This window comes from Maniola hyperantus, chromosome 26 (assembly GCF_902806685.2).
Source record: "Maniola hyperantus chromosome 26, iAphHyp1.2, whole genome shotgun sequence".
Taxonomy (NCBI): Eukaryota; Metazoa; Arthropoda; class Insecta; order Lepidoptera; family Nymphalidae; genus Maniola; species Maniola hyperantus.
In genome coordinates this window covers 6760410-6786503 of record NC_048561.1, presented here as the reverse complement: position 1 = coordinate 6786503, position 26094 = coordinate 6760410, and the positions used below count along the sequence as shown (strand labels likewise).

The 26094-nt window shown below is 41.3% G+C and overlaps 1 protein-coding gene across 4 annotated transcripts in view; it reads right to left on the bottom strand.

Annotated features, from left to right (window-relative positions):
• Nucleotides 1-1133: 1133 nt before the first annotated feature.
• The window catches only part of LOC117994273 (1-phosphatidylinositol 4,5-bisphosphate phosphodiesterase epsilon-1-like), a 166419-nt gene continuing 141458 nt past the window's right edge, over nucleotides 1134-26094 (bottom strand). For all 4 annotated transcript variants that reach the window (XM_069507641.1, XM_069507642.1, XM_069507643.1 and 1 more), the window contains 20 exons: nucleotides 25610-25740; nucleotides 25158-25251; nucleotides 24516-24611; nucleotides 23982-24091; nucleotides 22592-22734; nucleotides 21552-21739; nucleotides 20181-20324; nucleotides 18466-18644; nucleotides 17212-17403; nucleotides 15373-15592; nucleotides 14208-14332; nucleotides 13387-13594; nucleotides 9706-9920; nucleotides 6945-7089; nucleotides 5933-6009; nucleotides 5108-5204; nucleotides 4737-4863; nucleotides 3550-3646; nucleotides 1905-2127; nucleotides 1134-1274 (listed from right to left, as the gene is read on the bottom strand). In XM_069507641.1, the coding sequence (XP_069363742.1) occupies nucleotides 1914-2127; nucleotides 3550-3646; nucleotides 4737-4863; nucleotides 5108-5204; nucleotides 5933-6009; nucleotides 6945-7089; nucleotides 9706-9920; nucleotides 13387-13594; nucleotides 14208-14332; nucleotides 15373-15592; nucleotides 17212-17403; nucleotides 18466-18644; nucleotides 20181-20324; nucleotides 21552-21739; nucleotides 22592-22734; nucleotides 23982-24091; nucleotides 24516-24611; nucleotides 25158-25251; nucleotides 25610-25740 (2802 nt within the window). In that variant the 3' untranslated portion in view covers nucleotides 1134-1274; nucleotides 1905-1913. The remainder of the gene's footprint in view (nucleotides 1275-1904; nucleotides 2128-3549; nucleotides 3647-4736; nucleotides 4864-5107; nucleotides 5205-5932; nucleotides 6010-6944; nucleotides 7090-9705; nucleotides 9921-13386; nucleotides 13595-14207; nucleotides 14333-15372; nucleotides 15593-17211; nucleotides 17404-18465; nucleotides 18645-20180; nucleotides 20325-21551; nucleotides 21740-22591; nucleotides 22735-23981; nucleotides 24092-24515; nucleotides 24612-25157; nucleotides 25252-25609; nucleotides 25741-26094) is intronic.

Genomic DNA, 26094 nt, shown 5'->3' with positions numbered 1-26094 from the left:
CTGGTTCATCTTCTTCTATTATATCTGATAATTCTACACTGTAAGGTTGACTGTACTGAACTTGAGGAGGTTTTGTATACGTGTTAAAGTTTTCCACATCCTCTTGCTCACTCATTGTATCATCCTCAAACATCATATTCAATTCATAAACTCTTAAAATGGCTTCTTCAAAAATACCTTCAAGATCTGATTTGATATTACTCAAATCTATAACAGTTTCTGAAACTCTTCTTTCAGAATTCTGAAATTCTCCTCTATCTATTACAGTGTCTTGTGTATGTGTTAAGGTGGAATCCGATTTGGTTTTGCTCATATCACTAATAGTTTCAAATTTGCTTATTGTCATATCGGATTTGGATTTTTCCGATAACGATGGCGTTACTGATAGTGATTGCGTTACTGATTGTGACGATTTTGGAGTTTCCTTCTCTTTACCACCGTAATCTTCCATGTATTTTAGTAACATTTCAACTAAAGTTTCGCTCCCTTCATCTCCAGGTGTTTCATCTATGAATGTTAAGTTTTTAACATTAACATTAGATTCAGATAGACTTATTCCTTTCGCGTTTATTTCTATGACAGGATTCTCTAGCTTCCTTTCTTCGGTCCCGAACAAAAACTCCATTAAAGTAATCTTCTTGTCTTCTTTATTGTCTTCAACACAGCCTGCTGTCGCTAGAAATTCTATGAGGGTTTCCATCTTGTGTTCTAACTCTGCGTTAACTTTTGTTGGCACGTATGCGTTATTTATATCTTCCGGGCTCGCTTCGCTCTTGAAACAGCTTCCACTACCTATAAAGAAAAGTTTTATTATTAATTTAGTTATCTATTAAAATAGAAAAAATTGTATAGTAAAACGAAAACGGTACCGTAACGGTATCTGCAACGAAAAGTAAAGTAAAGAAATAGGTACCCTTTCTCTCCTCCTTTTGGCTTTTGACAATGGTGAAGAAGAAATCAATTAAATTCGCGATTCTTCGTTCCGTTCCATCATCATCATCGGAACTCAAGTCAGATTCTTCCTTCACTAAAGGGCACCGTTTTTCTTCAAACTTTTTCGAAAAAACTGTTTCGTGTACAACTTGGAGTAGGTCTCGGGCGAGTTTCGCTGGGGTTTTGGTGTCCACTGGTGGGATTTGGTGGTCGAAGGGGGCGGAGGCGGGGGCGGAGCGCCGGCGCTCGCGGTCGATGCGGAAGAAGTCCCATAGAGATCCTAGTTCAGAAGAGAGAGAAGCTCGATGGTTCGCCAAGCTCATGCTGAGCCGGCGGAAGGCCTGTAAACAAATTAAAAATTCAATTTAAATTTTTTTACTAGGATGAACGGTCTACTTGCGACAACGCATATCATTATTACGCTAAGCAATGTTGACCCAAGTCATTAATTGGATGGGTGACCGACTTTGGCATTTACGTTTCCACTGTGCCTGAGGCTGTTAAGCTATTAGTACCAGTTATTGTCACTAACATCTGATAACTAAAAACCAAACCGACCAAATTTGGCCTTTTCGCTCGCCAATACCTAAGGGTAGCTCTATTATAGACGTCGGGATTCCAAGGTGCTTGAATGACAACCCTGAATTGTTGGAAGACCGAGGGGTCAACAATCAAAATATATAGATCTCAACCTTAGTGAGGACTAAGGTTGAGATCTATATAGCGCACTTTGACTTTGCTCAGACTTAAGATTGAGTTAAAAAGAGACAGATTTATGTGAGAGATATAGCTCTGTCTCATTTTAATTAAGTCTAAGCTAAGTCAAAGTGCGCTCTATAGATCTCCCCCTAAGTGAACGAAAAATCCCAAGCGAGTTGCTGGATGCTGCTGGCACAAGACAGGCTTCTGTGGAGATCTATCCAAGGGACCTTCGTCCAGCATTGGACGTCTATCTATGAGAGTCTACATACCTCCCACACTCAGGATCGCCAAGCCCTCAGCTTCCGTAAGGAGACTCTCTTGAACCGCGCCACTTGTGCCGCCAAAGCCTCCGCCCCCAACGACCCTCCCACCTCTCCCTCCGAGTGAACCTCCCGCGTGCCAGCTCTTCTTTGCGTGTACGATCTGATGTCTTTGTCTGAGTGACCCTTCGCTCGCGCTATGCCCTTGCCAAGCGGAGCTGTTGACAACCTTCTGGAAAGGAGAGTTTTTAAATCCGTACCCTTATATAAATGCTAAAGTGTGTTTGTTTGTTGGTTTGTTGGTTTGTCCTTCAATCACGTCGCAGCAGTGCAACGGATTGACGTGATTTTTGCATGGGTATAGATAAAGACCTGGAGAGTGACATAGGCTACTTTTTATCCCGGAAAATCAAAGAGTTCCCACGGGATTTTTAGAAAACCTAATTCCACGCGGACGAAGTCGCGGGCATCAGCTAGTAATATCTAATTATGTAAAACGAAAAAGTGACTGACTGACTGACTGACTGATCTATCAACGCACAGTTCAAACTACTGGACGGATCGGGCTGAAATTTGGCATGCAGATTGCAGATAGCTAATATGACGTAGGCATCCACCAAGAAAGGATTTTTGAAAATTCAACCCCTAAGGTTTGTTGTGTGGTCCACGCGGACGAAGTCGCGGGCATTAGCTAGTTTTATAAAAAAAAGCGGCCAAGTGCGAGTCAGGCTCGCGCAATGACGGTTCCGTACTACAGTCGTATTTTTTTGACATTTTGCAGGATAATTCAAAAACTATGATACATAAAAATAAATATAAATCTGTTTTAGAATGTACAGGTGAAGACCTTTCATATGATACCCCACTTGATATAGTCACTCACTTCGAAAGTTGAAAATACTAATTATTAGTTCATGACCACAATTTAATTTTTTTTGTGTGATCTAACCCTAAATTCACGGTTTTCAAATTTTTCCCCAAATGTCAGCTATAAGATCTACCTACCTGCCAAATTTCATGATTCTAGGTCAACGGGAAGTACCCTGTAGGTTTCTTGACAGACAGACAGACAGACAGACAACAAAGTGATCCTATAACGGTTCCGTTTTTACTTTTGAGGTACGGAACCCTAAAAATTGGACTAGAATAGTGGGTACGCGACAGGTCGAGATGACAGGGTGGGATCTATAGAGCGCACTCTGACTTAGCTTAGACTTAAGACAGAGTTAAAATAATATGACAGAGCTATATTTCTCACATAAATCTGTCTCGTTTTAACTCAATCTTAAGCCTGAGCAAAGTCAAAGCGCGCTATATAGTTCCAGCCTTAGAATTAATCGAATGCCATCCAACTTGCACATTGAAAGTGATAGATTCAACGCCATGTAGAATTTTTTCTGAAACTAACCCTAAAAAATATATAGCGTCATCTAACGGCAAGATACACTCTTAGCAATAGCTACTTGTCAATAGATGGCGCTTTAAAATATTTCATTTTTCATTTCAAATTTTTACTATAATTTTGATGTTATAGCGGCAATAGTAAATTTTAACTCTACCTATTACGGTTCACGAGATACAGCCCACTGACAGACAGACGGACGGACGGACAACGGAGGCTTAATAATAGCCATAAATAGCAGTCAAATTGTACCTGCAATGAGTAGGATCGCTGTAGGCACTCTGTACAGGGGTCTTGAACTCTGTTGTAGCGACGTTGTCACTTGATATGATGCTGCCCAGGGGGCCACCTAAGTAAGTTAAGTAAGATTTTTCTTTAATCTAATTATATAAAAGAGAAATAACATTCACTCACTGACTGACTGACTGACTAATCACGAAATCTCAGGAACTATACAGCCTACAAACTTGAAATTTGGAAGGTAGGTGCTTTCTAGGACGTAGGTGTCAGCTAAGAAATGGTTTTGAAAAATTCCCCCCCTAAGGTAGTGAAAGGGAGGGTCGAAGGTTGTATGAAAGTCCTTTGTTTTGAAGTTAAAGACATGAAAATCGACATTTAGGTTATTGGCTTTAAATAATAAAAATCTGTATAAGTCAATTTGGGAAATTCCCCCCTTAAGGGTGGTAAAATAGGGGTTTTTTTAGCAAGTTTTAACTATTGTTATTTTTACTTGAGAAATGTAGGTTCTTTCTAGGGGGTAGGTATCAGATAAGAAATAATCTAACTAAATTCTCCCCCTAAGGGGGGGGGGGGAAGGGGGGTTAAAAAGTTATATGAAAATCCTATGTTTTTGAAGTTAGAGATATGAAAATTGGCATTTAGGTATTCTGGGCTCCGTGCCGTAAGGTGAGAGTGAGTAGGTAAGTGAGGCCTTTTGCAGCAGGAAAATTTCAGATCTCATTAGAAACCAGAAATTTTACGCGTACGAAGTCGCGGGCAATTGCTAGTTAAATAATATAATGGACTGGTTATTCCGAACTAAAAGCGTGATCAATGAAACTTTTAAAATTAACATTTTTTGGCCATCAAGCTATGAGCAAGCCTGCAAAATTCTGAAAAGAGTGAAAATGGTTTCACTTTTCACTTTACTTTCACTCCATTTTCACTTTTAATTTACCAGCAATAGCTCCTCTAGTGATGCTTAGTCCACGTTGCATTTCATCCGTGCTATGCATGCACGGTGTCGAGGCAATGGGACTGTGCTGCCCGTCTGTTGTGGCCTGAACTTTACTTTTACTTTAAACTAACCAGTCCACGGAGTGAAAGAAAAGTGATAATATATTCATTTTACTTTTACTTTAAACTAACCAGTAAACAAAGTGAAAGAAAAGTAAAACTTTTACTTTTCACCTTTCACTTTACGTTCACTTTTCACTCACCAGCAATAGCTCCTCTAGTCATGCTCAGTCCGCGTTGTATCCGCGCTATGCACGCCCGGTGTCGTGGCAATGGGACCGTGCTGCCTCTTTCTTGTAGAACAAACCTTCCCAGCGTTTTCCAACTTGCCTGAAAAATGAAATGGATAACAACTGTAATAGATCTTATCTTGTCAACTTTGCCACTACTGAGTACGGGTCTTCTCTCAGAATGAGAAGGGTTCACCCCGACGGGCTTGCAATCACATGTAAATGGCGATATCTTGTACGATGGTACGGAACACTTCGTGAGCGAGTCCAACTCACACTTGACCGATTTAACTATTAGCCTTGTTAGTCATGTGACTAATATTTCCCTTTTCCTTCCAACATACCTGAGTAGCGTAGACCACCTCGTCATCAGCAAGGGCTCTTTGCTGAGGACCGGCGCCCGCTCTGCCGCCCCACTCCAACTCCTCAACTAGTACGAATCTATAACAAAAACCAATTCTTGAAATATCCGGTTCGAAGGACCAATTTCATGCATTTAACTTCAGTGTATAAAAACGTAGGAACAAAACAACACGTCACGTTGCCAATTTCATTTATAAAGCTTATGCTCGCGACTTCGTCCGCGTGGACTACACAAATTTCAAACCCCTATTTCACCCCCTTAGGAGTTGAATTTTCAAAAATACCTTCGTAGCGGATGCCTACGTCATAATAGCTATCTGCATGCCAAATTTCAGCCCGACCCGTCTAGTAGTCTGAGCTGTGCGTTGATAGATCAGTCAGTCAGTCAGTCACCTTTTCCTTTTTATATATTTAGATTATCCCACTCGAATTCCTCCGCTTACCTACACGAATCTATAACAAAAACAAATTTCACAAAATCTGGCTCGAAGGACCAATTTCATTTGATTCAGCGACCGTACAAAATATCGTTTGTGAAATGCTATGAGTTTTTTTTTAATAAGCAGAAAGCTTGTACTAGGAGTAGGTAAGATACGACGATAGTGCAAAGGGTGGGTTTTTGAACTGAATTTGAACCGGTGAACTTTCGGATTTCAGTCCGCTCCTTTAACGGTTGTGCTATCGAGGCTATAAAAAAATTAAGTAGGTAAGTAAACAAAAAAATAGTCTGCTTCAGTTTACTCTATCTACCTGTACCAAAGATGATGGCTTAGAAAAGTTGCTGAAGTGAACTCTTAAGTCCTTACCGTTTGGGGTCGTCTTGGCATCTAGCTTTGGTCAACGCTTGGTAGATCACGTAAGAAGCTGTCGCAGTGAGTGGCACCTGTAAATAAGGACATGTTCATGATTAGTTAAACAATAAATGTATGAAAGAATACTGTAAATGTCCAGAATCCAGAAGTAAGGCCCCAAGGTAAGTAAAAATAAAATATGCTTTGTACACCAAAACCAAAACAATTGAAATATAACAAAGATGTTTGCAAATACAATAGGCGGCCTTATCGCTAAAATAGCGATATTAGGGTAGAGGATATTAAATAATAAAAATAAAATAAAAATCTTTTTTATTCAAATAAACTTTTACAAGTACTTTCGAATAGTCGGATGCATCTACCACTGGTTCGGAATGCCTTACCTATGCGGAATTATAAAAATTAAAGAAAGTGGAAGGGGTGTACTAATTAAATAAAGTAAATACGCATTTAATATACGTACGTATATATATAAATAAAAATACAACAGTAAATAAGAGAGGAATAGACGACAGATAAGTGGAATAAAAAGTAAAAATAAATAAATAAACACATCAAATGGAGGATAAATAAAATAGCTTCAATTTCGTTTTGAAAATAATTGGTCTATCAAGGTCTTTATCATAATACCCGCTACTTCGTTTATTAAAATCCTTTCTTAGCGGATGCCTATCTGCATGCCAAATTTCAGCTCGATCCGTCCAGTGGTATGAGCTGTGCGTTGATAGATCAGTCAGTCAGTCCGCTTTTCCATTTTTATATTACTAACTGGTAACTGCCCCGGCGAACTTCGTACCGCCTAACAGTCGATTGTTTTTCAGGAATTTTTTCAAATTTTTCTCTCCGTAAGAACCATCCTCGTACTTCAAGGAATATTATAAAAAAAGAATTAGCGAAATCGGTTCAGCTGGTCTCGAGATTTGCGATCAGCAACACATTTAGTAATTCATTTTTATATTATAGAGATTATATGAGAGAATATGATATTTCGAAAAATATTGCTCACCTTCAAAATGGCGTAAGGGATTTCGTGGCAAACATTGTGGACACAGACAAGGAAGCTATCCGGAGGTTTCCTCGGCTCCTCCTGGGTGCTGGAGTCTTCATCTGAAGGCACTGAGTAGTCCCGAGATCTGTCTGTTGAGGCTGATCTATGGGATGAATAGAATTTTTGGAACTAGGTACTTATTATCAGGTCCTAGTGATCTTTTTCTTCGGCTGGGTGGTCTTCTACCGGCTATTTTCCCCTGAATAATGAGCTGAAGGAGATCGTATTTGCTATTTCTCATAATGTGGCCGAAGTACTCCAACTTCCGCACTTTTGTGGTGTTCAGGATTTCAAGATCTTTGCTTAGTACTCAAGTATTAGAGGCGCCGGTATGACCTAACCAGGTCTAGCTGGTAATGTGTGGTACAGCCTTAAAAAATAAACGTCTTTCTTTCTTTCTTTCTAGTAGTACAGTTGCATTTTTGACACGCAGTACCCAAGAGATTCTCAACATTCTTATGGATACCCACATTTCAAAAGCTTTAACTATTTACACAAGGTATCCGTAAGTGTCCAGGTTTTCACACCATACAAAAAAACGGACGGTAAACAACCTCATGAGCCTCAATAGCTCAACCGGTATAGGAGTGGACTGAAAACCGAAAGGTCGACGGTTCAAATCCCGCCCGTTGCACTATTTGTCGTACCTACTCCTAGCACAAGCCTGACGCTTAATTGGAGAGGAAAGGGGAATATTAGTCATTTAATATGGCTAATATTCTTTAAAAAAAAAAAAACGTGCGAGTCTTATGCGTTATGGCAAGCTGAGATTACGATCGCAAAGTATCTTGTCCGACAGAAGACCACCCGTAGAAGAACATCGTAGCTAAAGAATTTACGCCAATGATACGGGAAGAGTACCCGATCTCTTTTCCGAGCAGCGCAGTGTCCAAGGTGCAGATAGCCCTAATGATTGCCAACCTCCGATAGGAGACGGCATTTTAAGAAGAAAAGAAGACGAAATTTGTGTATTAGAGGCGCCGGTATAACCTAACCAGGTCTTTTTTTTTTTTTTTTTTTTTTAATTCAGATACAAGTTAGCCCTTGACTGCAATCTCACCTGGTGGTAAGTGATGATGCAGTCTAAGATGATAGCGGGCTAACCTGGAAGGGGTATGGCAGTTTTTATTAAACCCATACCCCTTTGGTTTCTACACGGCATCGTACCGGAACGCTAAATCGCTTGGCGGCACGGCTTTGCCGGTAGGGTGGTAACTAGCCACGGCCGAAGCCTCCCACCAGACCAGACCAGAAATTTAGAAATTATAAAATTCCAAACCCCTGCCAGGAGCCGAACCCGGGACCTCCCACTATTAAGACCACAGCGCTCACCACTGCGCCAGGGAGGTCGTCAAAGTCGTCTAGCTGGTAATGTGCGGCACAGCCTTACAAAATAAACGTTTTTCTTTCTTTCTTTCTTTCTTTCTTTCTTTCTTTCTGATATGTATGTTCACTCAGTACTAACACTGACAGCCACTGGCAGCAAGCGAGCATAGCTTAGTGGCCAGAGCGTCGGACACGATCCCAGGAGACGCGGGTTCGATTCCTTCCGGTCCGCAATTTTTGATAATGTATTTAAAATTATTTACCATCGTAGCTTTAGTTTTAAGTTTGCGTAATGATTATCACCACCATAATATCTTTCAACTCCAACATCTGACGATACAATTAAAAGAGCTCTTGCCACCATAAATATTCCTGCGCTCATTGAGCCGGCAGGGATTAGTCGGGATGATGGCAAGAGACCTGATGGATTGACTCTGGTTCCCTGGGAACGAGGACGGGCGCTAATGTGGGACGCAACTTGCGTTGACACATTGGCCCCGTGTCATATCAGGGAGACAGCATCAAGACCGGGAGCCGCAGCAGGAACAGCTGAAAACGGCAAGCGGCGCAAGTATGCCTCTCTTATAGAGAGTTACATTTTTGTGCCGTTTGCCGTGGAGACCCTGGGGCCATGGAGTCTTAGTGCTAAAAATTTTTTACGAGACATTTCACCGCGATTAATAGCCTCATCTGGTGACAGAAGGGCTGGCTCATTTTTTGCGCAACGGATCAGCCTGGCTGTCCAGCGCGGAAATGCAGCCAGTATTCTTGGCACCATTCCACGCGGTCATGATTTATATAGTAATTAGATAAGGCTAGCTTTAAGTTTTATTGTATAAGAAAAAAACATCTGACTACTTATCAAAAAGAGTGAGAGACTTCGTGCACGTAGATTTAGGTTTTTAAAAATCCCGTGGGAACTCTTTAATTTTCCGGGATCAAAATATGTAGCCTATGTCCATCCCCGAGATGCAAGCTATCTCTGTACCGAATTTCATCAGAATCGGTTAATCGGATGGGCCGTGAAAAGCTAGCAGACAGGCAGACAGACAGACGGACACACTTTCGCATTTATAATATTAGTATGGACTAGCTTATGCTCACGACTTCGTCCGCGTGGACTACACAAATTTCAAATCCCTATTTGACCCCTTTAGGGGTTGAATTTTAAAAAATCCTTGCTTAACGGATACCTACGTCATAATAGCTATCTGCATGCCAAATTTCAGCCCGATCCAGTAGTTTGAGCTGTGCGTTGATAGATCAGTCAGTCAGTCAACTTTTCCTTTTATATATTTAGATTAGTATAGATAGTATGGATAAGTATGGATTTTGAATAAATCATTTGACTTTGACTTTGACTTTATTCGGTGATTACTTGGAGTGGTCTTACCTGATACTCGTCAACCAGGCTCTACTGCTGGGGTCATCACCTATCCTCTTCAGCAGCAATCTGGCTCCAGGTCTTGAGGTGGCAGCCTTCAGCACCCTCTCGTGAGGAGCCAGCACCCGCTGTGTTGGCGCTCGGGAGGGAACCTCCTCCACCAGGACGTAGTTCCCTCTCGAGGATTTGCAGACTCCGGCTTTTGTTAGGCATTGGGCTATTGCCTGAAACAAAGGTATAGTATAATGTTGATAGTAATCTGAAAACCTTGAATCACGCTAAATCCTAGATTTTAAGTAAAACCCAAGATTTTCTTAAATAAATAAAAATATTTTTTATTCAATTAAGCTTTTACAAGTATTTTTGAATCGTCAGACGCATCTACCACTGGTTCGGAATGCCTTTCCTACTGAGAAGAACCAGCAAGAAACTCGGCGGTTGCTCTTTTCAAGAGATCAATTTACAATATTATTATACCATACTGTACAAGCAATTGCAGCCTCGTGCTTTGCTGGAGCGAGAAATAAAATGAAAAGCTGACTGACTGACTGATATGTCAACGCACATAGCTTTAACTACTGGACGGATCGGGCTGAAATTTGGCATGCAGATAGCTATTATGACATAAACATAGGAAAGGAATTTTGAAAATTCAACCCCTAAAGGGGTTTGAATTTGTGTAGTCCACTCGGACCAAGTCGCAGGAATAAACTAGTTTATACATAAGACTCTTTGGGGGCTGGGGCTGAATTTGATAATTATCTTTTGAGTGTCAAAATAGGTATCACTTTTTGAGATTTTATTTTTCTCCACTTTGAGGTGTTACGAAATGGTGGGTAGTGTAGGGTGGTGCAGGTTAACGCTCGATTGAACGAGTGAGTGAATAAGTGAACGGGTGAGTGAATGAGTGAACGAGTGAGGGAATGAGAGCTCATTGGTGGTGGTGTCCCTCGTGACCTTCAGTATGGAGTAAACTCTGCATCTCTCACCGGATAACTTCTCGATTTAACGAGTGAGTGAGTGGTTGTACGAGTGAGTGAGAGATTGTACGAGTGAGTGAGTGAGTGAGAGATTGTACGAGTGAGTGAGTGGATGTACGAGTGAGTGAGTGAGAGGTTTTACGAGTGAGTGAGTGAGTGAAGGAGTGAGTGAGTGAATGCTCACCTCATTGGTGGTAGTGTCCCACGTGACCTTCAGTATGGAGTAAACTCTGCATCTCTCACCGGATAACTTCTCGATTTAACGAGTGAGTGAGTGGTTGTACGAGTGAGTGAGAGGTTGTACGAGTGAGTGAGTGAGTGAAGGAGTGAGTGAGTGAATGCTCACCTCATTGGTGGTAGTGTCCCACGTGACCTTCAGTATGGAGTAAACTCTGCATCTCTCACCGGATAACTTCTCGATTTAACGAGTGAGTGAGTGGTTGTACGAGTGAGTGAGAGGTTGTACGAGTGAGTGAGTGAGTGAAGGAGTGAGTGAGTGAATGCTCACCTCATTGGTGGTGGTGTCCCACGTGACCTTCAGTATGGAGTAAACTCTGCATCTCTCACCGGATAACTTCTCGATTTAACGAGTGAGTGAGTGGTTGTACGAGTGAGTGAGTGAGTGGTTGTACGAGTGAGTGAGTGAGTGAAGGAGTGAGTGAGTGAATGCTCACCTCATTGGTGGTAGTGTCCCACGTGACCTTCAGTATGGAGTAAACTCTGCATCTCTCACCGGATAACTTCTCGATTTAACGAGTGAGTGAGTGGTTGTACGAGTGAGTGAGTGAGTGAGAGATTGTACGAGTGAGTGAGTGGATGTACGAGTGAGTGAGTGAGAGGTTGTACGAGTGAGTGAGTGAGTGAAGGAGTGAGTGAGTGAATGCTCACCTCATTGGTGGTAGTGTCCCACGTGACCTTCAGTATGGAGTAAACTCTGCATCTCTCACCGGATAACTTCTCGATTTAACGAGTGAGTGAGTGGTTGTACGAGTGAGTGAGAGGTTGTACGAGTGAGTGAGTGAGTGAAGGAGTGAGTGAGTGAATGCTCACCTCATTGGTGGTGGTGTCCCACGTGACCTTCAGTATGGAGTAAACTCTGCATCTCTCACCGGATAACTTCTCGATTTAACGAGTGAGTGAGTGGTTGTACGAGTGAGTGAGTGAGTGGTTGTACGAGTGAGTGAGTGAGTGAAGGAGTGAGTGAGTGAATGCTCACCTCATTGGTGGTAGTGTCCCACGTGACCTTCAGTATGGAGTAAACTCTGCATCTCTCACCGGATAACTTCTCGATTTAACGAGTGAGTGAGTGGTTGTACGAGTGAGTGAGTGAGTGGTTGTACGAGTGAGTGAGTGAGTGAAGGAGTGAGTGAGTGAATGCTCACCTCATTGGTGGTGGTGTCCCACGTGACCTTCAGTATGGAGTAAACTCTGCATCTCTCACCGGATAACTTCTCGATTTAACGAGTGAGTGAGTGGTTGTACGAGTGAGTGAGTGAGTGGTTGTACGAGTGAGTGAGTGAGTGAAGGAGTGAGTGAGTGAATGCTCACCTCATTGGTGGTAGTGTCCCACGTGACCTTCAGTATGGAGTAAACTCTGCATCTCTCACCGGATAACTTCTCGATTTAACGAGTGAGTGAGTGGTTGTACGAGTGAGTGAGTGAGTGAGAGATTGTACGAGTGAGTGAGTGGATGTACGAGTGAGTGAGTGAGAGGTTGTACGAGTGAGTGAGTGAGTGAAGGAGTGAGTGAGTGAATGCTCACCTCATTGGTGGTAGTGTCCCACGTGACCTTCAGTATGGAGTAAACTCTGCATCTCTCACCGGATAACTTCTCGATTTAACGAGTGAGTGAGTGGTTGTACGAGTGAGTGAGAGGTTGTACGAGTGAGTGAGTGAGTGAAGGAGTGAGTGAGTGAATGCTCACCTCATTGGTGGTGGTGTCCCACGTGACCTTCAGTATGGAGTAAACTCTGCATCTCTCACCGGATAACTTCTCGATTTAACGAGTGAGTGAGTGGTTGTACGAGTGAGTGAGTGAGTGGTTGTACGAGTGAGTGAGTGAGTGAAGGAGTGAGTGAGTGAATGCTCACCTCATTGGTGGTAGTGTCCCACGTGACCTTCAGTATGGAGTAAACTCTGCATCTCTCACCGGATAACTTCTCGATTTAACGAGTGAGTGAGTGGTTGTACGAGTGAGTGAGAGATTGTACGAGTGAGTGAGTGAGTGAGTGAAGGAGTGAGTGAGTGAATGCTCACCTCATTGGTGGTGGTGTCCCACGTGACCTTCAGTATGGAGTAAACTCTGCATCTCTCACCGGATAACTTCTCGATTTAACGAGTGAGTGAGTGGTTGTACGAGTGAGTGAGTGAGTGAGTGAAGGAGTGAGTGAGTGAATGCTCACCTCATTGGTGGTGGTGTCCCACGTGACCTTCAGTATGGAGTAAACTCTGCATCTCTCACCGGATAACTTCTCGATTTAACGAGTGAGTGAGTGGTTGTACGAGTAAGTGAGTGAGTGAGTGAAGGAGTGAGTGAGTGAATGCTCACCTCATTGGTGGTGGTGTCCCACGTGACCTTCAGTATGGAGTAAACTCTGCATCTCTCACCGGATAACTTCTCGATTTAACGAGTGAGTGAGTGGTTGTACGAGTGAGTGAGAGGTTGTACGAGTGAGTGAGTGAGTGAAGGAGTGAGTGAGTGAATGCTCACCTCATTGGTGGTGGTGTCCCTCGTGACCTTCAGTATGGAGTAAGGCTCGCTCAGCACCACGGCGTGCACCACCAGGAAGTGGATCTTGCGCCGCTGCGTGGGCGACCCTGGCTCGGCATCTGCTCTGCAACTCTCACCAGCTAACTCTTCAGTACAGCGGGAGAATATTAGAAGAGATGCCATGTTTAGTGGCTGGTTGGTTGGTGATCTGAAATTTTTCGAGATTTTTAGGATTCTGTACCTCAAAAGGAAAAACGGAACCCTTATACGATCACTTTGTTGTCTGCCTGTTTATCTGTCTGTCTGTCAGTCAGTCAAGAAACCTACAGGGTACTTCCCGTTGACCTAGAATTATGAAATTTGGCAGGTAGGTAGATCTTATAGCTGAAATTTGGGGAAAAATCTGAAAACCGTGAATTTAGGGTTGGATCGCACAAAAAAAAATAAATTGTGGTCATGAACTGATAATTAGTATTTTCAACTTTCGAAGTGAGTGACTATATCAAGTGGGGTATCATATGAAAGGTCTTCACCTGTGCATTCTAAAACAGATTTTTATTTATTATTATGCATCATAGTTTTTGAGTTATCGTGCAAAATGTCGGAAAAATACGGCTATAGTACGGAACCCACGTTGCGCGAGTCCGACTCGCACTTGGCCGGTTTTTTTCACCTTTTCTTATTCATCATCATTATTTGAGTAATGTTGGTGTTTTTTTTTTCGGTCGATAACGCGGATAGGAGTCAAGAATGCGATAAGTTCTAGTTCTGAGTAAGATTTTTTTTTTTTTTTTTTTTTTTTTCATCAAATGTTTCCTCACCTCAGTCTGACGTGTCGGTATCCAGGCCTCAAGCACTGCAGCGGTATGACTCTCTGTGACAGCATATAGTTCGTATCCGCATCATACACTTCGAAACGAACGAGCGCCAGCTCGGGAAAATTTACCTGAAAAATTTGCAGGGATTTAGCTACTTTTCTGGTTGATTTAAACATCATCAAAATATATAAAAGGAAAAGTTGACTGGCTGACTGACTGATCTATCAACGCACAGCTCAAACTACTGGACGGATCGGGCTGAAATTTGGCATGCAGATAGCTATTATGACGTAGGCGTCCGCTAAGAAAGGATTTTGGAAAATTCAACCCCTAAGGGGGTGAAATGGGGTTTGAAATTTTGTAGTCCGCGCGGACGAAGTCGCGAGCATAAGCTAGTCAAAATATATAAAAGGAAAAGTTGACTGACTGACTGACTGATCTATCAACGCACAGCTCAAACTACTGGACGGATCGGGCTGAAATTTGGCATGCAGATAGCTATTATGACGTAGGCGTCCGCTAAGAAAGGATTTTGGAAAATTCAACCCCTAAGGGGGTGAAATGGGGTTTGAAATTTTGTAGTCCGCGCGGACGAAGTCGCGAGCATAAGCTAGTCAAAATATATAAAAGGAAAAGTTGACTGACTGACTGACTGATCTATCAACGCACAGTTCAAACTACTGGACGGATCGGGCTGAAATTTGGCATGCAGATAGCTATTATGACGTAGGCATCCGCTAAGAAAGGATTTTTGAAAATTCAACCCCTAAGGGACTGAAATAGGGGCTTGAAATGTATATAGTCCACGCGGGCAAAGTCGCGAGCATAAACTAGTTAGATATATTAGAGCCGTGATAGGCTATTCGTTAAGATGTACGCCTCTTATTCGGGAGGTCAAAAGTTCTATCCCGGCCACTAACTTTTCGGAGCTATGTAGGTTTTAAGAAATTAAATATCACTTGCTTTAACGATGAAGGAAAACATCGTGAGGAAACCTGTATGCCTGAGAGTTTTCCATAATGTTCTCAAGGTGTGTGAAGTCTACCGATCCGCACATGGCCAGCGTGGTAGACAACGGCCAAAACCCTTCTCACTCTGAGAGGAGACCTGTGCACTGTAGTGAGCCGGCGATGGGTTGATCATGATGATGATGATGACTAAGACTAACCTTAAAAGTAAAAGTTTCGTTCCATATAGGGTTCAAAGCGTTTCGCCTAGCGACTCTAGTCTTGATTTTCTTGCAGTCTGCGGGTACTCCCAATATTTCCACCTCCACGTACGCATTGTAGAACGAGTAGACATTCTCTGCGACGTACTGACCGGAAATGACAGCTAATGTCAAATGGGCAGCGTGTATGCCGTCGAATTCCTTGTCCATTGGGTTGAACCTTAAAAAAGGAAGAAACCTGGTCTGGTAGGAGGCTTTGGCTGTGGCTAGTTACCACCCTACCGGCAAAGCCGTGCCGCCAAGCGATTTGGCGTTCCGGTACGATGCCGTGTAGAAACCAAAGGGGTACGTACGGGTTTAATAAAAAAAAAACTGCCATATCCCTTCCAGGTTAGCCCGCTATCATCTTAGACTGCATCATCACTTACCACCAGGTGAGATTGCAGTCAAGGGCTAACTTGTATCTGAATTAAAAAAAAAAAAAAACCCAAAGTAAGTATAAGTCCCGCAAATTGCTAATGCGCGTGGCCGCCATTTTAGTGACGTCAGCCCTAGACTGAAGTTTCAAGCTGATGGTATATTCGGAACGGCATTCCAAACCAGTGGTAAATTAAACTAGTTGACGATTCAAAAGCACTTGTTAAAGTTTATTTGAATAAAAATCTATTCTATTCTATTCTATACAAGGATACTAATCTAATAGCTGTAGCATGCAAAGGCAGCCTTAACGATGTACATACATAAAAAAAAATGGGCCGAACTGAGAACCATCTCCTTTTTGGAAGTCGGTTAAAAATACTTGCGAGCCATCCTGCATCCTCAGTCAGTGGCCTCTACAGTCGTTGCCTTTGCATACAATATTATATCAGTTAACCTTTGATTCTATCAGTCATTCATTCAGTAATTCATTCAATTATTCACCTCCTGTACCTAAGCGATCTGCGAAACTTGCCTAGACAGCCTTTGCTCTCGCAAAAAAAACATTTTTCAGTCACATTCATCAATTCAGCTAATCGTTCGTCATTCATTTATTTATTCACTCATTCTTTCATCCATTCATTCATTTTACCAGTCATTATTTATTATTATTGTTTATTTATTTATTATTTAATAAGAACGGCCATAAAGCCAATTACACTAATTAAACTACGAGTACAAACTAACATAAACATACATACAAAAATTGTTAAAATTATAAATTTTAAAAAGCAAAATTATAAATTTTCACAAAAGAGCAAAATCTGACCCATGAGGTCAGCCCATTTGTCAGCAAATATGTCACAGCGAGGGGACTCCTTCAGCAGCGCGTTGAGCGCAGCCAAAGTGCGCGGTATGGGTGACCACTGACTGGAGCGCGCTACCGTGCGACTAAACGGACTTACGAAAAATTTGGAGCGGTGGCGGAGATAGCTGTAATTAGAGAGTGCATAAACGCAGCAGAGCTTGTTGTGTAGTTCAGAGCAGTCAATCACACCCCTAAGAATCTTGCAAATTGTACCAATTTGGTCGCAGTCTCTTCGGGTTTTGAGCGAGTGGAAACCCAAGTGCCCTTGGAGAAATTTTGTGGGATACATAAATGGGTAATACCCGTGCAATTTTTTATATAAATACCTTAGAAAGGCTTTTTGAACCTTTTCAAGTAGCAAGGTGTAAGTGCTTTCATATGGATTCCAAATACAAGCGCTGGTTTCTAGCTTGGCACGAACCAAAGCGTCAAATAGCAGTTTTATCGTGTAACAATTTTGAAAATCTCGAGTATTACGCAGTCATGTATTTACCCATTCATTCATTGAATCATTCACTTGCTCATTCGGTCACTCATTATAATTTTATAGTCACCTCCTGTAAGCGATATGGGCAGGGTCCCACATGACGCGTGGTTTGCGCGCGTAGCCTAAGCAGCCGTTGCTCTCGCACATCGCCGCGTTGACTGCCATCGCTGCATCTTCAGTTTGATAGTTCAGTGCCACTAGTTGGACTCCGCACGACCAGAAGGTCACGGGGTCGAAGTTCGATGAGTCTATTCTTAGGCTGTAACAAACAATATATTGGTTTGACGTCGAAAAGGTGATCGCGACCTCCTAATTCAACACGTAGGTACAGTACGCGACAGGTAATCGACCTTTAGGAGGAGATAGCAGATTTGTAGAACGTTGTCCTTGTCGTTGAGACCGACAAAACGTCATATAGTAACAGAGACGACGCTCTACAAAGCCGAAATGTCATTCTAAAGGCAGATGTACCTACATTACTTTCTGCCGTGTACTGTACATCGGCCATTAGAATGACATTAATTCAGCTTTGTAGAGCGTTGTCTCTGACACTCATACCTATGTGAAGTTTTGTCGGTCTCAACGATAGAGACAATGCTCTACAAATCCACTATCTCCTTCTAAAGGTCGATGTACATTATTTTCTGCCGCGTATTATGGGTTTCTTTAACAATTTATAACAGTTGCACATCCTGATGTGTGCATTTGCGTGTGTCTGTGTGTCTTTAGTCTGTAACCTACACTACAGCCCGCTACAGCTTAAAACTATAATTATATTCTTATAAATAACATACGAAAGGATTATAATTAGCAATCACGCGCTTCGCAATTGTGAAGAAAGCAACAAACTAGATGGCGCCACAGGTATCTTCCATCACTCACTACGAGGCCTGAATCGCGCCAACGAAGTGTCAACGGAAGACTTTAACAAGTTCCATGCAAGATACTGCTTCCAGGTTAGCCCGCTTACATCTTAGTATGCATCATCGCTTACCGCCAGGTGAGATTGCAGTCAAGGACTAACATGTATCAGAATAAAAAAAATACATTTATTAGACCAGTGGCCCTACCGCGGTTGTTTGATAGCTACAATGTCACGATCGCAATCATCTGTGATTGGTTAATGCTCGCTCACTATTGGCCACAATGCATTGTTGCAACAAGAATCGCACAAATTCAGCCAATCAGAACAATTGAGATTGTAATAATGATTGATGCAGGTTTTAGACAATCGCCCTACAGTACAACACCCGCTTAGAGGAAGATGATCCCGTACACTACAAAGAGGGTAGATAGAAATTTACGAATCTCTGTCACTTACCCGGCGGGATAAGTCCTGACGAGCTGTGTTTCGGTATGCGCAATGAGAGCAAGGGGGTGTTTCCTGCAGATCTTCTTGGCGATCGCCTCGTTGACTGACGAGCACCTATAGCAGGGGTGTTGCGCTGCGGGAGTGTTGAGGCACCGGGCTCGAGAGTGTTGACCACCTAGCGCTAGTTGCTACAAAGAGGGTAGATGGAAATATCAACTTTTAGGGTTCCGTACCTCAAAAGGAAAAACGGAACCCTTATTTTTTTTTTTTTTTAAAAGAATATTAGCCATGTTAAATGACTAATATTCCCCTTTCCTCTCCAACTAAGCGTCAAGCTTGTGCTAGGAGTAGGTACGACAATAGTGCAACGGGCGGGGTTTGAACCGTCGACCTTTCGGTTTTCAGTCCACTCCTTTACCCGTTGAGCTATTGAGGCTCTGATCACTTTGTTGTCTGTCTGTCTGTCTGTCCGTCTGTCTGTCAAGAAACCTACAGGGTACTTCCCGTTGACCTAGAATCATGAAATTTGGTAGGTAGGTAGGTCTTATAGCTGGCATTAGGGGAAAAATCTGAAAACCGTGAATTTGTGGTTACATTACACAAAAAAAATTAAATTGTGGTCGTAAACTTATAATTAGTATTTTCAATTTTCGAAGTAAGATAACTATATCAAGTGGGGTATCATATGAAAGGTCTTCACTTGTGCATTCTAAAACAGATTTTTATTTATTTTTATGCATCATAGTTTTTGAATTATCGTGCAAAATGTCGAAAAAATACGACTGTTGCACGGAACCCTCGTTGTGCGAGCCTGAGTCGCATATGGCCGGTTTTTTTAAAGTAAAACTTCCTATGAGGTCAGAACTAAGCTAAAATGTGAGAAAGATATATACCTACTCATAAGTCTGTTTTTCCTTAGTTTGCTAAACATAAACAAATCGCAGAAATCCAAAAAAAACACCTGCCGTACCCCTTCCAAGTTAGCCCGCTTCCATCTTAGACTGCATCATCACTTACCACCAGGTGAGATTGCAGTCAAGGGCTAACTTGTACCTGAATTTAAAAAAAGATCTTGGAGAAACGTATAAGCGATAAGCTGGGCAATGACGCTTTAGACCTTCTAGAGTTTTTTTTTAAATAGAGATAGCGAGCAAACGAGCAGGCGAGTCACCTGATGTTAAGTGATTACCGCCGCCCATGAACATTTGCAGCACCAGAGGAACCGCCGATGCGTTGCCGGCCTTTTAGGAATTTGTTGGTCCGCCCCTTGAATAACCCCATGTTATAATCTAGTGGGAACACCGCCGATGGGAGTTGGTTCCACAGTTTGCACGTGCGTGGAAAGAAGGATCTGGCGCAGCGGACGGTCGAAGTGCACCAGACACCCAGATGGTGAGGGTGAAATTCCTTACGGTGGCGCGCGGTGCGGTTGTAGAAAATGAGGGTGGAATTAGGTCAAAAAGCTCTTCAGAGCACTCCCCATTATACGGGCGATAGAACACGCATAGAGAGCTAACGTCTCTGCGGTGCTCCAGGCTTTCTATTATTTTATAAGTAATGTAAAGTATATTCTATTCTATCTGTGAAAACTTGTCATTAGCTTTAATCTTCTTCTGTTTTTACCTATTCATTTTTTCATATTAGCTGTAAGTTTTCCTGTTAAATAAAATAAAATAAAATAAAAAATAAAATATATGTGTGCGTTCGTCTCCCGCAAATCTTACCGTTCTATCTCCAGTGCTATCACTGCTCTCGGAAGATTCAAAGCTGCTGCACGCGGCGGCGCTGGTGTTGTCTTTGACGGCGTTGCTTGTGTGCTTGATGGAACTTCTCGGCGAGATGGGGTTCAGGCCACGGAACTTTATCGCCTGGAATAAAATTATGAGCGGAATCAGCAATTAAATTTACAGGCTATGTGGCTTCATAAGTTACCGCTCCAAATTTTTCGTAAGTCCGTTTAGTCGCACGTTAGCGCGCTCCAGATCACCCATACCGCGCACTTTGGCTGCGCTCAACGCACTGCTGAAGGAGTCCCCTCGCTGTGACATATTTGCTGACAAATGGGCTGACCTCACGGGTCAGATCTTGCACTTTTGTGAAAATTTATAATTTTGCTTTTTAAAATTTATAATTTTAACAATTTTTGTAAGTATGTTTATGTTAGTTTGTACTCGTAGTTTAATTAGTGTAATTGGCTTTATGGCCGTTCTAATTAAATAATAAATAAATAATAATAATAATAAGTTGAATAAATCTATTTATCTAAATTCACTCATCTGTGATCTAAATATACAGGGTTACTGGAAAATAGGACACGATTCCGTTAAATGGTTATAGACAGGACATTAGCTATCAAACGACCCCTAAAGTGCTTATGCAAAAATGTATCGTTTTCGAATTTATTTTTATTTTTATTTTATTCTAGGTAAAGGGGTGTTTGCCACTTTAAAAATTAGTAAAAAAAAAAACAATTGGGGCCGATTTTCTTGTACATAATCTGTATTTATAACTCTCCGAGTCCAGTATAATAACATCTTCAGAATATGGTTGGGACTGCCTCGGTACTGTAGCGCGTCCGGTATGTTTGCGGATAACTGTGTAGACGGCTTCTTCGCAATCCCAACATTATCCTGAAGGTGATAGCAGACAGACAGAACAGCGCTCTCAAAGCGCACTGGATGTCTGCATTAGTTAATAAGTATATTAATTATATTAACTAACATAGAATAAGTCCCTTACTAACATACATTATATTATAATATAGTTACTAACATAGGTTAAGATGGTTACTAACATAATATTGTGGGCCTTTGATGTCTGAGGAAATAAAGATTATTTATTTATTTATTTATTTATTTATAACTGTATTCCATAAGATTTCTATTTTTCTTGCTAGTACACAGTTATCGTTTTAGCGTTCCAGTACGATGCCGTGTAGAAACCAAAGGGGTATGGGTTTATTAAAAACTGCCATACCCCTTCCAGGTTAGCCCGCTTCCATCTTAGACTGCATCGTCACTTACCACCAGGTGAGATTGCAGTCAAGGGCTAACTTGTATCTGAATAAAAAAAAAAATACTTTAATAAATACCAACCTGCACATAAGTAACCATATCGCTAAGTTCCCTCGCGATCTGATTGCTCCTTTTCCTGGTGGTTGCGTGTTTCATGGCACTCGCCGCTTCGCTCTCTCCCTCACTCCTGCGGAAACTCTGGTAGAGGGAAAGGGACGTCCGGCCAGCCTTCTCTTCTAATGAGTTGAGAATTTTGTGGAGTTCTTTTTCTAAAAGGGAGATAAAGAAATACAGTTTATCTAAATATATAAAAAAAGATTCCGACGAATTGAGAACCTCCTCCTTTTTTGAAGTCGGTTAAAAAGGAAAAGGTGACTGACTGACTGACTGACTGATCTATCAACGCACAGCTCAAACTACTGGACGGATCGGGCTGAAATTTAGCATGCATATAGCTATTATGACGTAGGCATCCGCTAAGAAAGGATTTTTGAAAATTCAACCCCTGAGGGGGTGAAATAGGGGTTTGAAATTTATGTAGTCCACGCGGACAAAGTCGCGAGCATAAGCTAGTCTATTATATACGTCTTGCGCTTGTACTTACTTACCCTTTCAAATCAGTACCCTAAATTTATAAATGCGAAAGTGTGTTTGTTTGTTGGTTTGTACTTTGTTGGTTTATTGGTTTGTTGGTTTGCTGCTTTGTTGGTTTGTTGGTTTATTGGTTTGTCCTTCAATCACGTCGCAACGGTGCAACGGATTGACGTGATTTTTGCATGGGTATAGATAGAGACCTGGAGAGTTACATAGGCTGCTTTTTATCCCGGAAAATCAAAGAGTTCCCACGGGATTTTTATAAAACCTAACTCCACGTGGACGAAGTCGCGGCCATCAGCTGGTCAGCAATAATTATAGAATTAGGACAAAGAAGGGTTTTTTTTAAAAAGAATATTAGCCATGTTAAATGACTAATATTCCTCTTTCCTCTCCAACAAAGCGTCAGGCTTGTGCTAGGAGTAGGTACGACAATAGTGCAACGGGTGGGGTTTGAACCGTCGACCTTTCGGTTTTCAGTCCACTCCTTTACCGGTTGAGCTATTGAGGCTCATGAGGTTGTTTACCGTCAATCTCATCATCTTCATCGTAGTCTTCATCAGAGAAGTACTCCGTGAGTGAGGAACCGGCTGACTGGTTGGACATGATGGAACTTGTTCTGTTGCTCGCGTCTGGTAATGATGAACTGGTGTGTCTGATGCCATTCGACCTGGAGAACGACGAATAAATTTTTTTTACAAAAAAAATAAAAACCGACTTCAATACCTACACAAACACTAAAATAATTCCGTAATATTTTTTGGGGTCGGTGCCAATGAGACTCTACAGTGGCACCTCATTGGCACCGACCCCAAAAAATATTATTATGGAACTATATTAACTTTTGTATACAATATAATATATTCGGTAATAAATTAAATTATTTTTTAATTTTCAGTGTTTGTGTATTGAAGTTGGTTTTTAGTTTTTTGTTATTTTTTTTTATTTAACAATTTTTAGTGGCCCCATGGGGCCACTAAAAACCATAATACCATGGTATTAAAATATGCTATGCTAGGTTAAAAATCTACTGTTTACTAAGCTATTACACTGATCGCGAGCAATGTACTCTTGTGTACTCTAATGTACTCTAATCCGTTGAATTGACAAATTTATATGGGACCACATCGAAAGTTTTCAAACAAAAAAAGAATTTTCAAAATCGGTCCAGGCGTCTTCGAGTAATCGGGTAACATACATAAAAAAAGATTCCGATGAATTGAGAACGTCCTCCTTTTTCGGTCGGTTAAAAAAAGAATTTACAGTAGGTCTACCCCTACCTGCTATCTATAGCAGGTAAAGACGCTTTTGCGCAAAAAAAAAATGCTGAACGGGGGAAGGCATATGACTGATGTGAATGAAAAATTGAATTGAACTTATTGAATTGAACTGTTTTATTTAAGCGTTTAAACTATCGTGAGTGATTTCCATTATTCATATCTCACACCCGGCTTTACTCGCGTGTTTAGTCGACGTTAGCCCGACTAGTTTCGATCCCATCCGGGTTTTTAAAAATTGAACTTGAACTTCAATTTGATTGAATTTATTGAATTGAACTCGATTCAATTCAATTGAATTCAATTTCATCATTTGCATCAGTAGAATTCTGTGGTATACATAGACGTATATACTATATAGACATGGTCGCTATGAGCCTCATAAATAAAGAGGGCTATCATGCTATGCTTGCTTACGTAGGTGAACCAGAGTGACTGACATAGCTCAGTGGGTTGCGAAGCTGAAGTGGCAACGGCAATGGGGCTAGGGCACATAGTTCGAAAAACCGATAAACGTTAGGGTCCCACGTCCCAGCGTTGGAAGATGCCCCATTAGTTGGAGTCTGCGGAAAGTGTGTGGAAGTTCTTACAAGTGACGTATATCCAGCGATGATAAAGATTATAGGCTTAGTTATAATACCTAAAAGCCGTTGCAAGCACGCCGCCATATCCCTGCGCTGAGCTCGCTCCGGTCAATCCTATCGTTGGACTCGACTCAACTGGCAACATCTTTTTGTTTTTTATTAAAACCTGGAAGAAAAAAGAAATTTTGTGAGCCAGTTGGCACCATCAGGCATCTCGCAAGAAAATAGATGAGAACCGTAGCGTATATATCGCGCTTTAATTAATAATTTCGGAACGTCTATATGAGCCTTTTTTTAAGTACGGCCTATCTCCTCGATTTTAAAATCGATTAAAAAAGTTCGTTTAAAATCGATGACATCAAGGAAATGATGACAAGAGTATTCGAGAACAGCTGAAGAAGTGAAGAACGAGAAACAAGAAAAAAGAACAGCATGGCCATATTATGGTATTCTCACGTGTTGTTCCTACGTTCGGTTTGGTTTATTTAAATTTAGTGGAAATCTCGTGCGTATTTTCGACGTGAGTCTGCAGCATAACGGAAAAAACTGTAGCCACATTTTAAGTTTAATTAAAAATAAATTATTTTGACCTTATATTTTAACTGCTCTGGGCTGGGCAGCCGCGGTTCATCCGTGTAATCAACTTCGAAAAGAAATGACGTCACCAGTTGATCTCCGAACACTGCCTGGATGAAAACAGAGCTAGTAAAGCATGTGCAAAAAATAAGGAACATCAGAATTATACATTATACAAAAATTAACATTATTACCTATTTTAAGACATAAATACATAATATACGTTTTATTTGAATAATTAATTTTTGAAGTGAAGCTACTTTACGGACATTTGAGAGAACTAACTTGTAAAAAGTGAAACAAACGAACATACGAATTTCATTGGTAGGGTTTATAAACTGCTAGATAGTACTCGGCATGCGTAGTAATGCCTCTTTGTTGAACGAATTGCATGCCACCTATTGTACGTTGATGGTACTATGTCATAATATGTTTACAAAAGTATGAACAACAACTGTACAAATTTTCAACTCAATCGGATGAATGATATTGTGCGAACGCATAGTCAAGCATTAAATTCTTGTAAACAAGATTAGCAAGAAGCTTCGCTTCTACCGGGTGTCCTTACTTTTTTATTCATTAGGTTTTAATAGTGGATATCAAATCAATAGATATATTATGATGTATAGGTATATTCGTATTTTGAAATTACTGACCTCAAAAGTGCTGGCCATAACTTGTTGCTGTGGCAAACTGCAGTGATTCTCAATGCTCAAAATCAAAGGGTACGGTGACGTCACAAAGGCACTTCTATAAATTGAGAAATACATTAGTTAGGCATTGTTTAAAAAAATACAAGTTCATTATTTTTGAACGCAGTGCATTCTCTCACAAGAAAAAAATCAGAGTGTAAGAGAGAAGGATTGGCATCGCTTCGTTTGAATTCGTTTCTTTATTGGCATGAATTACTTTTTAGGATAAAATAAAAAGATAGCCTAGTAGTTAATACATCAGGTAATTCGAGGGCTAAGGTTCAATTTAGAAAGCTACATTATTCTAGCGTGACATAGGCTATATTTTATTTTCAAAAAGTTAGAGATCCCTCAAAAATTGTTATAAGCTACCCGACGCGGGGTGGGTCGCTAGTGGACAATAAAAAGAGGCAAACCTTGCAATGGTCTCGACAACTCTTCGAAAGGGTATTTTTGTAGTGAACGTGTGTCCATGGTAGATGACCGGGTTGCCATCATCGCCGTCCCAGCAGTCCAGCTCCACGCACCGGCAGCCTGTCAACAACACCTGGAAATAATAACACCATCATTTTATATTGTTCAAGATTAATATAATTAGTATTATGCCCTGATGCTGATGCCCGCAACTTCATCCGCGTGAGGAGTTGGAATCCAATTTTTTTATGAGACAATATTGCGAAGTTTTTCTATCAATTAAAAAAGAAACTACGCAAATCAGTTCAGTAATCTCGGAGATTTCGGCGTACATAGGTAGAAAAATACAACTCCTCCGTTTTTGAAAGTCGGTAAAAGTAGCCTATGTTACTCCCTGGTTAATTGTCTACTTGTCTGTGAAAGTCCCGTTGAAATAGGTTCAGCCGTTCCGAAAATTAGCCCGTTCAAACAGACAGATAGACAGACA